Source organism: Canis lupus, chromosome 3 (genome assembly GCF_003254725.2).
Source record: "Canis lupus dingo isolate Sandy chromosome 3, ASM325472v2, whole genome shotgun sequence".
In the NCBI taxonomy this organism is placed as follows: domain Eukaryota; kingdom Metazoa; phylum Chordata; class Mammalia; order Carnivora; family Canidae; genus Canis; species Canis lupus.
Window position 1 is genome coordinate 64,818,422 of NC_064245.1, and position 16,534 is coordinate 64,834,955.

Sequence of the window (16,534 nt, forward strand, 5' to 3'; positions counted from 1 at the left end):
GGGCATTCCAAGTAGAAGGTAAGTACAAAGGCATAGACGTGGGGTGCCCACTTTTTTTTTTTTTATGACACAATCAGTCATAACTTGATAAATCTTTTATTTTCGCCTTTACATTTCCCTCCCAGGCTGCCTGATGTCTCTGTCCCCACCCAACTCTGGAGGCAGCCTGACCCCATCTTGTGCTTTTTATCGGGGGGATGGAGAAAGGGGGCCAGTGGTAAGCACTGTACCTTTATAGAGCTTGTAAACCTGCACCAGAATAGGGGCCAACCCCTCATCCCACCAGCTGGGTCTGGCCAGGAGATGGGCTCTGGGCAGCTCCTAACCTCCCTGGAGACCCGGAGCCTAAGGACAAGAGCAGCCATCCCCACCCCCTCCACTCAGGACTTGGAAAGGAGGGGGATGGGAAGCGTATAAAGACCCCCAGAGGCACCTGTGAGGGGGAACTCTGGGAAGCCTCAATGGAATGTGGGGTCAGAGTGGCAAGAGACAAGACCGACTACTAAATACAAACTTATTTTGAAAATAATGATAGTTTTATTTCATTATTTACAAATAATTTATGTGATCAGTATCACTTAAAAATCTCCTCATACCTTACAGTTTTTACATGATAAAAAAAGTATACAATGAAAAAATTACCTGTTGCGTATAAGGGAGGCAACATAAATCCAGACAGACAAAACATTTTTGGGGTATGGGTGGATATATACAGCTAAAGCAAATTCAACATTAGGAACATCAATATTATGTACTCCGGTGCTATACACTGCTTCAATTAAAGGCTTCAGTTCAGAATAGGGCATGTGAAGGGGAAATCCAGAGAACTGAAGGAAAAGAACAAAACAAAACAAAACAAAAAAAAAACAAGACTTGTAGTCATTAGTGAAGCTTGAAGATTTCATTGTATTTTTTTCCTCACATGCAATTCTTAATATTCTTGTCTTTCTTCTGCACCTTGAAATCGTTTATTTAGTTCTGCTTTCCTATTCAGCTATGTAGTAGCAATACAGAAAATGGAGGGAGGCCAAATGTCTTTTTTGTTCAATTGCTAGTGTATTGACTTGGTGTATAAGACAGCTGTTAGCACCCAGCCGCCCTCCACTGTTCCCTTCCCTCTGCCTGATAGTCTCTAGTTTGCATAGTAACTCACGTGATTTCAGGGATCTGGATTAATGCTAATCAACACATTACATTCTATCCCATGGCCACAGTGACTGATCTATGGGCTTGTGATAAAAGTGAGTCCCAGGAAACCTGCTAGGAATGATGGCACACAGATGTGCTCTCCTGCTTTGGACAACATGTGTGCAGATGTGAGTCCTGCCTGGAGCTGTTCCACCCGTTTTATTCCATGAAAATGAGCCTGAGGACGGTACCATCACACGGAGGAGGGCAAGTTGGGGAAGACTTACAGAAGAGTGGTACAGCTCTGACAGCTACTTACCTCTAATATTTACTGAAATAAGCCAATAAATTCTTTTCATTGCTCAAGCCTGTTTGAATACATTTTTTGTTACTTGATGACATCCTAGCTGAAAAACTCATTTTTTTTTTTTTTAAGATTTATTCATTTGTTTTAAAGACAGCAAGTGGGGAGGGGCAGAAGGAGAGAATCCCCTAGCAGACTATGCACTGAACGCAGAGCAAGGCAGGGCTTCATCCCAGGACCCTAAGATTAAGACCTGAGCTGAAACCAAGAATTAGACTCAGCCAACTGAGCCACACAGGCACCCTTGAAAACCTAGTTGAGTCACTGAATAGAATTAAATGTCCAGGGACACCTGGGTGGCTCAGTGGTTGAGCGTTTGCCTTTGGCTCAAGCTGTGATCCCAGTCCTTCTGCAGGGAGCCTGGTTCTCCCTCTGCCTATGTCTCAGTCTCTCTGTATCTCTCATGAATAAGTAAATGAAATCTTAAAAAAAAATTAAATGTCCAACTTGACGTAACACTGTTTAGCCAACAAAGTTTACTGTTTTGAGACTTTATTCTAGGTTTTATTATCTAGCTATATGATGTGAACACAGCACTACCGACAGGCAGTGGAGAGGACATGCCTAATGAGAGTTTTTCTTAGCTTTGAGAAGCAGTTATTATAAATCATATCCTTAAAATTGACCAAGAATGGTTGGTTTCACCTTTATGTACAGTTGACTCTAATATGATTTAGCCAGATGTTTTAATTGTATTTAATACTCTTGCAATGCATTTTATTAAAGATATTTTTCGTTGCCTAGTCTTATAGCATTTTCAGTTTATGGAGGCATTTTGCTGTTTAATAATAGCTTAATCACTGAGATTTGAACTTTTAATTACATCTTTTACTCTATGCTGCTTCATCTATGTATTTGGACAGCCAAGTAGGTATTTTGATTCTAAAAGTGTGTTACCAGGCAATTTCCAATTTGAAATGAAATCCACAGGTTCAGTTTAGAGCCATTTGTACTTACCCGGTAGTCTCCCAGCTGTTTGAGCAGCTCTGCTCTATGGTCATCTTCTACATCTTCTCCTCGACTTCTTTCTAACACAGGTAAGAAGTGTCGTAGCGCGGAGGTACAGTACCTGTTCCATCTAGTCAGATGGCGTGGCCTCCAGTCCATGATTTTTTCTTTCAGTATTTTTTCAATCCTGTTTATAAAAATAACTCTATTTTTTGCTGGTTTGACTTTTCTCTTATAAACAATGATATGGTTTGTATGCAGTGGGGATTCGGGTGGAGTTGTCATTCACTACACGTAGTTTATGTTGAAAGCCTTAAATATTTGTAGGGCTTTTATTGCTGCATATTGATTCTTAACCCTGTGCTGTGACTTCTGTTTATGAGGTTCTTTTTCTGAATTTCTTTAAGACTGTTCTTAGAATATCCATCATCACTAAGCTTTATGTCCTATAGATCCAGTACCTATCATTAGGTACAAAGCAGGATATCAAAAATTAAGTGGCAAACACAGAATAAAGGAAAATGTCATTTGTTGAGCCTTTATTTACCAGGTACTGTGTAAAATCCTTTCTGTTCATTTTTATTTAATCTTTTTTTTTTTTTCATTTTTATTTAATCTTAACTGTGACTCCTGAGGGGATCTTGTCCCAATCTTACTTATGTGGGGACAGCTTGAGGTAGGATAAGTGACTTAACAATGGCAGGGGATGTGAGGTTTGAGTTGAAACCCTGCCAATTCTAAGGCCTCTCATGCATCCCTAACCAAATGCACAGATTTAGAGATCCATCCAGCTCCTCACTGCTTAATAGCTGCAGGATCTCCTTCTCATTTGGCACATAACACATGTTTGTCCTGGGTTTCAAGACAGTCTGAGCAAGAGTATGATTGAATTGCCATGCACTTCATCAATGTTGGGTAGATAAATAATGTGGGTCTAAGTAATAGTATCCTGAAACTATCTGAAGAAACAAAGACTTTTTCGAGAATTAGTAGTTCTAGGTCAGTACCTCTAGTAGGGCTTTATTTAAAGTTTGAAATTGAGAATAATTTGGAGTTTTCTAGTAATATCTTAGAAAGGGTCACATTTATCCTTGAGTATTTGACATGCTGCTCTTTACACAGCTTGATATAGTAGAAAGGGCAGACTTTAAAATCAGATCTGACTCGGCTCAGAAGCCCCCTCTAACACTTAACAAGTAAGTTGACCTCTTTGAACCTTGGTTTCCACATTTGCAAAACTGGAAAAGTAAAGTTTTGTTTTACATGATTATAAGGATCATGGGAACTCTTCCCAGCCTTCTCCTTGTGTTAGGTTTATAAACTAGCTGAAGTTCAGTAAGCCACTAATTGGACAAAAGAGGCATATTAAGCTGAGGATTATGGTAAGTCTGAATAAGGCCTATAATAACATGATGCTGAGCTCTAACCTGAGGTGAAGTTTTGGGAGAACTACCTATCATTGCTGAAGGTCACTTCTGTTTGTTCCACACTGTACTGTTGCAAAGGTCTCCCTTTGAGCTGCAGGATTTAGAGATCAGATCTGTATTTTGTATCTCTCTATAAACATGAATTAAAGTTTTAATTGCTCAAATTATTAATCCAGGCCAGGAACCGTTCAGTTTTGGTATTACACTTCTAGTGACAGATTGCATGTGGATTTAAGGGTATCATATGACCTGTCTTGTAGCTCAGCTGCAGCCGCTTTGTCTGTGCGCTGGTAAATTAGTTCTTCTGGCTATGAAAGAGAAAATAGTTCAGAAATTCTAAGAATCACACTTAATTTGAATAACTTTCTAATTCTTTTCTAAATCTTTTAAAAAATTGTGAAATCTCAGACATTCATTCAGATACAGAGCATAGTATAATGGATACCAGTGTACCCATGAGCCATCTTAAGTACAATATCACAAAGAAATTAAAGTGCTGTGTAATTTCCTACCTCTCTCACCATAGAAGTAGCTACGACTTGAATTTATTTTTTAGCACTTTTATTCAACATATATCTACGGTGGGCCAGGCATTTTTTATAGGTGATAGAGATGTGGCCATGAATAAAATCACTGCCTCCTGATGTGTACATCATAGTTGGTGGAGATTAGCAAGTTAATAAAATGTATTTATGATTTTATTATATATCTATGTATCCCCAAACAATGTATTATTTTGGTTTGGGTGTTTTGTAAACTTTATGTCTTTTCTCTTTTCTTTTCTTTTCTTTCTTTCTTTCTTTTTTTTTTTTAAGATTCTATTTATTCATGAGAGACAGAGAGAGAGAGGCAGAGACAGGCAGAGGGAGAAGCAGACTCCATGCAGGGAGTGTGATGCAGGACTCAATCCCAGGACCCGGGATCCCGACTGAGCCAAAGGCAGATGCTCACTGAGCCACCCAGGCGCACCCCCCCCCCCCGCTCCCCCCCTTTTTTTCCAAGTATAGTTGACACACAATGTTACACTGGTTTCAGGTGTACAATGTAGTGATTTGACAAGTCTGTTTATGTAATTTTATCCTGTGAATATGCAGATTGCCTTTCTCCCTTAATAGAGATAATAACATCCACATTTTTAGAGTGCTAAGATTTATTAATGTTTCACTTGTGTAGCTACTATAAAATATTCCAGTATGTACTCTACATAATTTGTCCCTTCTGTAATTCCAGTTCTTAGGCTGTTATAAACAATGTTTCTATGAAAAATCTTATATATGTCACCTTGACACATGGAAGAATTTCTCTAGGGCACTGTTTTTTTTAAACCTCTTTTTGGAAAGGTCTGGATCACAGTAAAAAGTATACCTCATATTATACACTTACTGTACACATACACAGATACATATATAGCTAACAAATTTAATAGAACCCTTACTAAACAATTTTCACACTTATTAAAATCTTAACACTGGTCAGGACCTTCTAAATTAATTTTATGAGATCATGCCCTGCGGTTTGATTTCATGTTTTAATAGCAGTCATGAAATTTAGTCATTTAGTGAATTGAGACTAGCATTTAAGAATATATTCTAATGTACTTTTTAAGTCATGAGGTTCATTTTTTTCCCCCACACATATATATACTGGTTCATGATATGGTGGTAATTTCTTACTGTGAGTTGGGCTCAACTAAGTTTGAAAAATATTATTTTTGACTGAATAGTAGAATTCAGGGTAAAAAACATATCTGGCTATCCAGTATAATGATCTCAAATTCCTTACTTCTTTGCATATATAATTAACAGAAAGGGAGAGAGGGGCAGAGGGAGAGGGAAGAGAGAGAATCCTAAGCAGGCTCCTTACCCAGCAAGGCAGCCTACCTGGGGCTCCATCTCACAACCCTGAGATCATGACCTGAGCCAAAATCAAGAGTTGGACACTTAATTGACTGAGCCACTCAGGCACCCCTTTGTCTATATGTTAATAAAAGAATTATATACCTGAATACTGGAAAGGCCAGGATATGGAAGGCTTCTTGAAAAGAAAGATTTCCATAGCTTGGGTTTGGTGACATCAAAATTTATCCGTAGTGGGGAGTCGTATCGTTGAGTATTAAACCAAATCTAAAAAAGACAAGACTATATTAGCATATATGGCAGCAGATGTTTGTGTGTTTGTGTGTGTGTGTGTGTGTGCACGTGCATGCGTGCATGTATGTATAGAGGAAGCAGAAAGCAAGAGGACACACAGATTGCCTTTTTTTTCACATTTTAATTTGTAAAACCTGCATTTTATAATCCGAGGTATCATAAAATTGTCATTGGTCATTTTTTCAAATTTTTCATATCTGAAGTTGAGGTGCACCTTACCACTGATAATAAGTTGATGAAATAAGATAGTTCCTGATAAGATTAAAAATTTTTAGAAGATAGACAAAGCTATTCCTTTCTTAGTCTGGCTTTCCTAACTGTACTTCCTAACCTCCCAATTGAGTTATATGTCTACCTCTTTGCTTCCACAGCAAAGAGGAATCTCTGTAATAGATTACAGGAATCTGTAATCTCTGAATAGCACCTTCCCTGCTGAGGAATGTAGTAAATTGGTTCTGGAGTCAGGCCATTTTTATTTGAATTCTGGCTCCTATATTTATTAACCATATGATCTTGGATGATTTATTTAACTTCTTTATACTTCATTTTCCTCCTCTATGAAACTGGGATAATAGTACCCACCTCAAGGTTGTTGAGCAGATTAGTTAATTCATCTATACCCCTTGGAACAGTGCCTAGAACATAGTAGGTTTCCCAATAATTGTTAGCTAATTTATTACTATTATTTGTGCTTATCATTGTTAATAATTGCCTGTCCATCCATCTGCCATCCTCACTAAATATTACATTGTTGTCTTGACATTTGCCCTGTGCCTTGTTCACCTATTTTTAGCATTTAGCATAGCTTCTGGCACATAGTAGGCATATTGAATGACTGTGTGCATCAGTGATAAATTTGTCCATTCAACACATTTATCTAGTATTTACTATGTTTGGGCTCAGTTTCAGTCCCTAGAGATAAAATAATGAAACAGAGTTCCTACCCTTATGCAGTAGCTAGTGAGAAGATAATGTGAACAAATAAATAAATATATGGGATTTCAGATGATGTTAAATGATACAGTAGATTGTATCACTGACCTGAGTTCTTCCTGCCTTCCTATACCTACACTTTTTGCCATGTTACTTTAGAGTTCCTCCCACTAAAAGGGTTGAAATGTATTTCCCTGCTCCTAAATGTTTGGCCAATAGAATGAAATGGAAGTGTTAGTGTGTAACTTCTGATCTAAGCCTAAGAGGCTTTGTGTTTCCCTGCTTGCCTTCTTGTGCTTCTGCTATTGTCACTGCTGAGTCCCAGAATAAACATACATGAAGCAGAGCTGTTCCAGCTGACCCAGAGAATCATGAGAATAATTGTTTTAAGCCATTTAGTTTGAGGATGGGTTTTTACTATCTTTATTGTGGCAACAGCTAACTTATACAAGAGCTGTGGAGAAAACATGGGAAGAGATGAAATTTCAGGATCAGTAGGGAAATTCTTGCTGGAACAATGACGTTTGATCAGAAATGCAAGAAGTGAGGGAGAAATTAGGAAGATATCCAGTAAGGGGAAAGGTCATCTATGAAGGGGAAAGAGCAAATGCAAAACTTGCTTGATGTGTTGAGGAAGATGGTAGCTTTAGAGGAGTGAGCAAGTTAGAGCAAGTAAGAGATGACATCAGTGGAGGATGCGGGTGGTGGAGGGAGCAGGATGGCTGTCAGGTTATAAAAGGCCTTGTGAAGTATTTTAAAGATTTAGGCTTTGATTTTAGAGTGAGCTAGGAAGCAATTGGAGTACTTTAGGTGGAGGAGTGACATAGTCTGCCTTTCATTTTAACACTAATATAAAGAATATTATAGTCTGCTTTGAGACTAGACCGAAGAAGGTAAGGGCAAATAGTGAAGTCTCCAGTTAGGGGGCTATTTTCAAATAATCCAGGTAAGAGGTACAGTAGTGTGGACCAAATCAGTAGTGAAATTGGTCAGCTATGGTCAGATTCTGGATATACTATGAAACCAATAGAATTTGCTGATGAATAGGATGTGGGAGAAAGAGGAATCAAAGGTGACTCCAAGGATTTTGGCCTAAGTAACTGGACTGATGGAATTGCCCTTTATTGAGATAAGAAAGACTGCAAAGGAAATTGGGAGCTCAAGTGTGGGCACGTTGAGTTTGAGATACATGTCTGATATCTATATGAAAATGATGGGTACATAGTTGGATATTTGAGTCTGAAGTTCTGGGAGCTAGGTGAGCTAGAGATACACATTTGGGGATCATCAGCATTTATGTTTCTAGGGAGGAAGTGTAGATAGAAAAGATGTTTGATGAATTTGAACTTTGAAGTTCTGATTTTTTGAATTTGGAGAAATAACAAAAAAAGCAGCAAAGGATACAGAGGAGTGATAGCCAGGTTAGGGAGGCTTTGATACTTGTAATTCAAATTGTGAAATTGTTTAAAGAAGGCAAGGTCTTTAAGGACTACAATTTGGATAGAGGGTAGGGAATATGCAGAAAAATTGTGGAAAATAGTGCTGGAAAAAGTTGAGGTCAGATTATATAGGACTTTGAAATCTGAGGCAAGAAGTTTGTTCTTAAATCTGTATGTAGTGCGGTCCCTCCAATACTTTTTGAGCCATAGAATGATGAAGCCCAATGTTCATAAACTTAATCAGGTATCAGTACACCAAATAATGGATTGAGTTGGAGAGACTATTTAGTTGGTTACTTACAGTAATGCAGGATAAAACAATAATGGCATGGCCTAGAAAACAACAGGTAGAATCTATATGATTTGGTATCTGTTAATAGCATTGAAGTAGGAGGTTACAGTAACGGAGAGAGAAAATCAAGGATTCTGAGGTGTGAATCTGGGTAACTGACATCCGTAGAAACAGAAACCAGGAGGAGGAGCTTGTTTTGGAGGCAAGGGGGAAATGATCTGAATTTTGGATGTGCCAAGTTTGAGATTTTTGTAAAAAGATTTATTTATTTTATACATATACAGAAAGAGCAGGCACATAAGCAGTGGGAAAGGGAGAGGGAGAGAGAGAATCCTTAAGCAGACTCCTCAGGGATCACAGAGCCCAACGCAGGGCTCTATCCAAGGACCCTGAGATCATGGCCTGAGCTGAAACTAAGAGTCAGCCACCCAGCTGACTAGACACCCAGGTGCCCTCAAGTTTGAGATTTTGATAAAGCATTTGGGTGTCTCGCAGACAGTTGAAAATTCAGGATCCAAAGAAAGATTCTGGGGCTAGTGAAAGGATTATAACTTCTCTGCCAGGATAGCCTAGATAGAGTTACAATTAATAATAATAGGTGTGGTCCTGCAAGAAATCTAAATATAGAATCTTCAGGAATATTGACTTTTAAGGGGTCGAAGAAGAGCGAGTGAAAGAAACCTAAGAAACTCTTCCAGAGAAAATGTAAACCAAACATTCCTTTATCTGTAAACCAATTGGGAAAGTTTTTTTGTTTTTTTTTTTCATAAAGAGGTTATTAGTCATGTTATGCGCCATAGGAAAGGAGAAGAGAGGGAAGATGAGAGTAAACCTTTGGAGTTATTTATCTATTAGTAAAACAATGGTACCTCTCAGGTACCTCTCAGAGTTGAATTTCTATAGGATGGTCAGGGAAGAGGAGCTAGATTTTTAAAAGGGTTAAAGTCTGAGTTTACTGAGAACATAGAAGCAGGGGATATAATTAGTAATTGAAGAACTTTGGAAGCAAAGGAAAGAGAGGAGATGGTAATTCAAGGTTGGTAGAAGCATACAAGCACACCTCTGAGATATTATGGTTTGGTTACAGACCACTGCAATAAAGTGAATATTGCAATAAAGGAAGTCAAATGAATATTTTGGTTTCCCAGTGCGTATAAAAGTATATTTATAATATACTGTAGCCTATTTAGTGTGCAATAGCATTATGCCTAAAGAAACAATATATATACCTTAATTTTTTTAAGGATTTTATTTATTCATGAGAGACACAGAGAAGCAGACACACAGGCAGAGGGAGAAGCAGGCTCCATGCAGGAAACCTGACACAGGACTCCTGGCATCATGCCCTGATCCAAAGGCAGATGCTAAACCACTGAGCCACCCAGGCATCCCATATATAGCTTAATTAAAAGTATATGGCTAAAAATGCTAATCATCATCTGGGCTTTCAGCGAATTATCATCACAGATTATCATAACAAATATAATGAAAAAGTTTGAAGTATTGCAAGAATTACCAAAACATGACACAGAGACGTGAAGCGAGCAAATGCTGTTGGAAAAGGGTACGGACTGATTTGACTGGCACAGAGTTGCCATAAAATGTTCATTTTGTAAAAAAAAACACAGTGTCTGTGAATATGATGAAGCATAATAAATTGAGGTATGCCTGTATTTTGGTACTGTTGCACTTCCAAGCATATCAATAGAGAAAAAATGTAGGGGCAAGTTGGAATAATGAGTAGAGGCACGTCTTGGAATAAGAGTGAAGACACAAACATGGGTAGAAAGGGGAGACACTTCTTTCCTGGCAAAGGACTATAGGAGAAGAAAGGCTGACAATCCAGAGAGGTTGTGTTTGTGGAGCAGAAGGCAGTGGAGATTCTACAGTCAGTATCAGGCCAACTAGGCAAGTGTGAGGTCCTCTACCAAGAGAGGTTAAGGCTTAGAGCAGGTTCGGAACAGGTGCCATGAAGAATGCCCAACATCGTGAACTGTTGTGCTTCTTGTTAGTGAGGAGGAGGGGTCTTTCTTCCTCACAAAACCTGGGCTTTATGTAATTAGTCAATCACACAGTAATTGTTTTGAGAACTAATAATAATTTAGAGAGAGAATGGAATTATTTGAGGTCTTTTTCAATGCCTGTCGACTCTGCTTGATTCCAAATGGCCTTCACATGGTTCTCCAAACAGGAGGAGCTAGCAGCTTATTCACGATTATGATAATGCTTTTAATTTAAGAATGGTACTCCACAATGCTCTTCACACTTGTAATAAATAATAGTTGCCATTTGCTGAACACCTATGAAAACCAGGTGCTTAGCATATATTATCTCTAATTTTTAGCAGTAACCGAAAAGAGTAGATTAGTGATATGTATGTATGTATGTATGTATGTATTTCACACAAATGGGGAGGGGCAGAGGGAAAGAGAGAATCAGACTCCATACTGGGTTTGGACCCTGATATGGGGCTTGATCTCATGACTCCAAGACCATGACCTGAACTGAAAATAAGAGCTAGGTGCTAAACTGACTGAGAGACCTAAGAACCCCTAGACTAATGATCTTTACAGTAGGGTGCACACACCAGAGGAGAAAGTATTAGATTTCCTAATTCTTTTTTATTTTTAAGAGCTTTTTTTCTGTGTATAATGTAATAATATGTTGATGCACAATAAAAATATATAATTTATAAACAGAAATACATATATTGGGGATGCATGGTCAAGTGATTTGTTTTCTGAAAGATCAATGAAGATTAAAAGTGAAAGTATGAAAAACACCATACAAGTAGAAGCAAGACAAAACTGGGGTAGCAATACTTATATTGGAGGGGCACCTGGGTGGCTCAGTGGTTGAACATCTGCCTTTGGTTCAGGTCATAATCCCAGGGACCTGGGATCGAGTCCCACATCAGGATCCCTACAGGGAGCCTGCTTCTCCCTCTGCCCAAGTCTCTGCCTCTCTCTCTCTCTGTGTCCCTCATGAATAAATAACATCTAAAAAATATACTTATATTGGGGCAGCCTGGGTGGATCAGCGGTTTAGCACTGCCTTCAGCCCAGGGTGTGATCCTGGAGTTCCAGAATCGAGTCCCACATCAGGCTCCCTGCATGGAGCCTGCTTCTCTCTCTGCCTGTGTCTCTGCCTCTCTGTTTCTCTCTGTGTCTCTCATTAATAAATAAATAAAATCTTAAAAAAAAAACTTATATTGGAGAAAATAGAATTTAAAGCAAAGACTATAACAAGAGACACAGAAGAATACAACATAACAAAAAGGGGGATATCCAAGAAGATGATCAAAAATTGTAAATATCTATGCACCCAAGATAGGAGTATCTGAAAACATAAAGCAACTAGTAACAGACATAAAGGGAAAAAAATGACAGTAATATAATAATAGTAGGGGGCTTTTTTTTAAAGAAAGATTTTTTTTACTTATTCATGAGAGACAGAGAGAGAGGCAGGTTCCCCACAGGAAGCTGGATGTGGGACTCAATCCCCAGACCCGGGATCATGCCCACACCCTGAGCTGAATGCAGATGCTCAACCTCTGAGCCACCCAGGCATCCCTAGTAGGGGACTTTAACACAACACTTATATCAATGGATAGATGATCCAGACAGAAAATCAACAAGGAAACAGTGGCTTTGAATGACATGTTAGACCAGCTGGACCTAACAGTTATATATAGAACATTTAATCCAAAAACAGCAGGATATACATTCTTCTTAGGTGCATATGGAACTTTCTCCAGGATAGAACATATATTAGGCCACAAAACTAGTCTTAATAAAATAAAAAAGACAGACCATAATAGTTATGAAATTAGAAATCAATCACAAGAAAAAATCTGGAAAGAACACAAATACAAGGAGGCTAAATAACATGCTATTAAACAAGTGATTGGTTGAACCAAGACATCAGGGTGAATTAAAAAAAAATACATGGAGACAAATGAAGATGAAAAACAAAATCTTTGGGATGTAGTAAGAACTATTCTGAGAGAGAAGTTTATAGCAATTTACAGGCCTACCTCAAGAAACAAGAAAAATCTCTAATAAACAACCTAACCTACTCCTAAAGGAGCTAGAAAGAGAAGAAGAACAACAAAACCCAAAGCCAGTAGAAGGAAGGAAATAATAAAGATTAGAGCAGAAAAAAATGAACTAAGACAAAAAAGTAGAAAAGATCAATGTAACCAGGAACTGGTTCTTTGAAAAGATAAAAAAATTTATAAACCTTTAGCCAGACCCTTAAAGGGAGGGGGGGAAAGACTAAAAATCACAAATGGAGGAGAAATAACAACTGACCACAGATATACAAATGATTTTAAGAAAATATTTTATTTTATTTTATTTATTCATGAGAGACAGTGAGGCAGACAAGCAGAGGGAGAAGCAGGCTCCATGCAGGAAGCCCGATGTGGGACTTGATCCCGGGCCTCTAGGATCACGCCCTGGGCTGAAGGCAGATGCTCAACCACTGAGCCACCCGGGCATCCCTGATTTTAAGAGAATATTATGAAAAATTATATATAACAACAAACTGGACAACCTAGAAGAAATGGATAAATTCCTAAAAACATGTAACTTAAAACTGAATCAGGAAGAAATAGAATATTTGAACAAATTACTAACAATGAAACTGAATCAGTAATTAAAAAAAACTAACAAAATTTCAGGACCAGATGGCTTCACAGGTGAATTCTACCAAACATTTAAAGAAGAGTTAATAACTATTCCTTTTAAACTATTCCAAATGATAGATTTGGGATGAAAGCTTCCGAATTCATTATATGAGGTTAGCAGTACCCTGACACCAAAACCAAAGACCCTACAAAAAAAAAAAAAAAAAAAAACTATAGGCCAATATCTCTGATGAACATAGATGCAAAAATCCTCCACAAAATCTTAGCAAACCAAATCAACAATATATTTTTAAAAATCATTCATGAGGGACACCTGGGTGGCTCAGCGGTTGAGCTTCTGCCTTTGGCTCAGGGTGTGATCCCGGGATCCGAGATCAAATCCTGCATTGGGCTCCATGTGGGGAGCCTGCTTCTCCCTCTGCCTGTGTCTCTGCCTTTCTATCTCTCTCATGAATTAATAAATAAATATTTAAAAAAATCATTCATGATTGAATGGCATTTACTCCAGGGATACAGGGTGGTTCAATATTTCCAAGTTAATCAGTGTCATACATCACATTAATAAGAAAAAAGATAACCATATGATTACCTCAACAGATGAAGAAAAAGCATTTGGTAAAGTACAACATCCATTCACGATAAAACTCTCAACAAAGTAGCTTTAGAGGGAACGTACTTCAACATAATAAAAGCCATGTGTGATGATAAACCCACAGCTAACATCAAACTCAGTGGGGGAAACACAGAACTTTTCCTCTAAGATCAGGAACAAGAGAGTGATGTTCACTCTCATCACTTTTATTCAACATGGTACTGGAAGTCCTAGCTACAGCAATCAGAAGAAAAAGAAAAGGCATTCAAATTGGTAAGGAAGAAGTAAAACGTTCACTATTTGCAGATAACATGATACTATATAAAGAAAACCCTATAGATTCTAGCAAAATACTCCAAGAACTGATAATTCAGTTGCAGGATACAAAATTAATATACGGAAATCTGTTACAATCCTATACACTAATAATGAAGTAGCAGAAAGGGAAATTAAAAAAACAATCTTGTGTACAGTTGTGCCAAAAAAAATAAAATAGCTAGGAATAAACTTAACCAAGGAGGTGAAAGACCTGTACTCTGAAAACTATTAAACACTGATGAAAGAAATTAAAGATGACACAAAAAAAATGGAAAGATATTCCATGCTCATGGATTAGAAGAACAAATATTGTTAAAATGTCCATATTGCCCAAAGCAATCTACAGAATTAGTGCAATCCCTATCAAAATACCAATAACATTTTTTTCATAGAACTAGAATACATAATTATAAAATTTGTGTGGAACCACAAAAGACCCCAAATAGCCAAAGCAATCTTGAAAAAGAACAAAACTGAAAGTATCACAATTCCAGATATCAAGATATACTACAAATCTGTAGTAATCAAAGCAGTATGGTACTGGCATAAAAATGGACAAATAGATCAACAGAACAGAATAGAGAGCCCAGAAATAAACCCATGCTTATTTGGTCAATTAATCTTCAAAAAGGAGGCAAGAATGTGCAATGGGAAAAAGATGGTCTCTAACAAAGGGTGGTGGGAAAATATGCAAAAGAATGAAGCTGGCCTCCTTTCTTACACTGTACACAAAAATTCAAGATGGATTAAAGACTTAAATATGAGACCTGAAACCATAAAAATCCTGGATGAGAGCACTGGCAGTAATTACTCTGACATTGGCTATATTCACATTCTTCTAGATATGTCTAGAAGAGGCGAGGGAAACAAAAGCAAAATAAACCACATGGACTACATCAAAATAAAAAGCGTCTACACAGCATAGGACACAACAAAATAAAGGACAACCTATGGAATGGCAGAAGATATTTGCAAACAATATATCCGATAAAGGGTTAGCATCCCAAATATATAAAGAACAATGCAACCAAAACAACAACAACAAAGCCGGCAACTAATCCAACTAAAAAATGGACAGAAGACATGAGCAGAAATTTCTTTGGCCATACATATGGCCAACAGACATGAAAAGATTTCTAGTATCACTAGTCATCAGAGAAGTGCAAATCAAAACTCCAATGACATCTCACCTCGCACCTGTCAGAATCACTAAAATAGAAAACACAAGAAACAACAAGTGTTAGTGAAGATGTGGAGAAAAAAAACCCTTGTGCACTGTTGGTGGGAATGCAAACTGGTGCAACCATGGTGGAAAATAGTTTTTTCTCAAAAAATTAAAAAACAGAATTACCATATGATCCTATGATTCCATTACTGCGTACTTACTCAAAGAAAATGAAAACAATTACACACACACACAATGGAATATTACTGAGCCATAGAAAAGAATGAGATCTTGCCATTTGTGACAACATGGATGGACCTAAAGGATGTAACACTAAGTGAAATAAGTCAGAAAAAGACAAATACCATATGACTTCACACATATGTAGAATTTAAGAAACAAAACAAAGACAAAAAACCAGACCCCTAAATACAGAGAACTGAGGGTTGCTGGAGGGGAGGTAGGTGGAGGGATGGGTGAAACACATAAAGGGGATCAAGAGCACATATTGAGATGAGCACTGAGTACTGTGTAGAATTGTTGAATCATCAAGTTGTACACCTGAAACTAATATAACCCTGTGTGTTCATTGTACTTCAATAAAAAAAAAAAAACAAAAAAAACATTGGGGATACATGCTGAAATGATTTTTCTAGCAGATGCATAAAGTTCAGACCATTAAGACAGGTAATGACGATAAAAACAATCATAACAGTATAGAGTTTTCCCTGTGTGTTAGCTGCTTTACACTGATCATCTGCTTCATGGCTCACAACACTCTTCGACGTCATTGCACCCATTACCTTCCATTTACCAATGAGACGCTGAGGCTAAATGACATAAGAAACTTTCCCAAGCTCATTCAACTCTTAAATGATGAAGTTTAAACTCAGGTAGTCTGCCCCCATAACTCATGTTTTTAACTACTGTCCTATATGGTACGCTTCATAATTAAGTTTGCCCTCAATTACCTGGTGGGTACTGGGAGTCTCTCTTTAATAAAGGGGGGGCGCCTGGGTGGCTCAGTTGGTTCAGTGTCTGCCTTCAGCTCAAGTCATGATCCCTGAGTCCTGGGATCGAGTCCCACATCGGGTCTCCCTCTTCAGCAAGGAGCCTGCTTCTCCCTT

The 16,534-nt window shown here is 37.9% G+C and overlaps 1 protein-coding gene across 8 annotated transcripts in view; it reads right to left on the reverse strand.

The window, feature by feature from the left end:
• Nucleotides 1-514: 514 nt before the first annotated feature.
• The window catches only part of CC2D2A (coiled-coil and C2 domain containing 2A), a 136,428-nt gene continuing 120,408 nt past the window's right edge, over nt 515-16,534 (reverse strand). For 7 of the 8 annotated variants that reach the window (XM_025437046.3, XM_025437044.3, XM_025437047.3 and 4 more), the window contains 4 exons: nt 5,868-5,990; nt 4,117-4,175; nt 2,450-2,627; nt 515-827 (listed from right to left, as the gene is read on the reverse strand). In XM_025437046.3, the coding sequence (XP_025292831.1) occupies nt 639-827; nt 2,450-2,627; nt 4,117-4,175; nt 5,868-5,990 (549 nt within the window). In that variant the 3' untranslated portion in view covers nt 515-638. The remainder of the gene's footprint in view (nt 828-2,449; nt 2,628-4,116; nt 4,176-5,867; nt 5,991-16,534) is intronic. The other variant, XM_025437049.3, reaches the window with a different exon arrangement.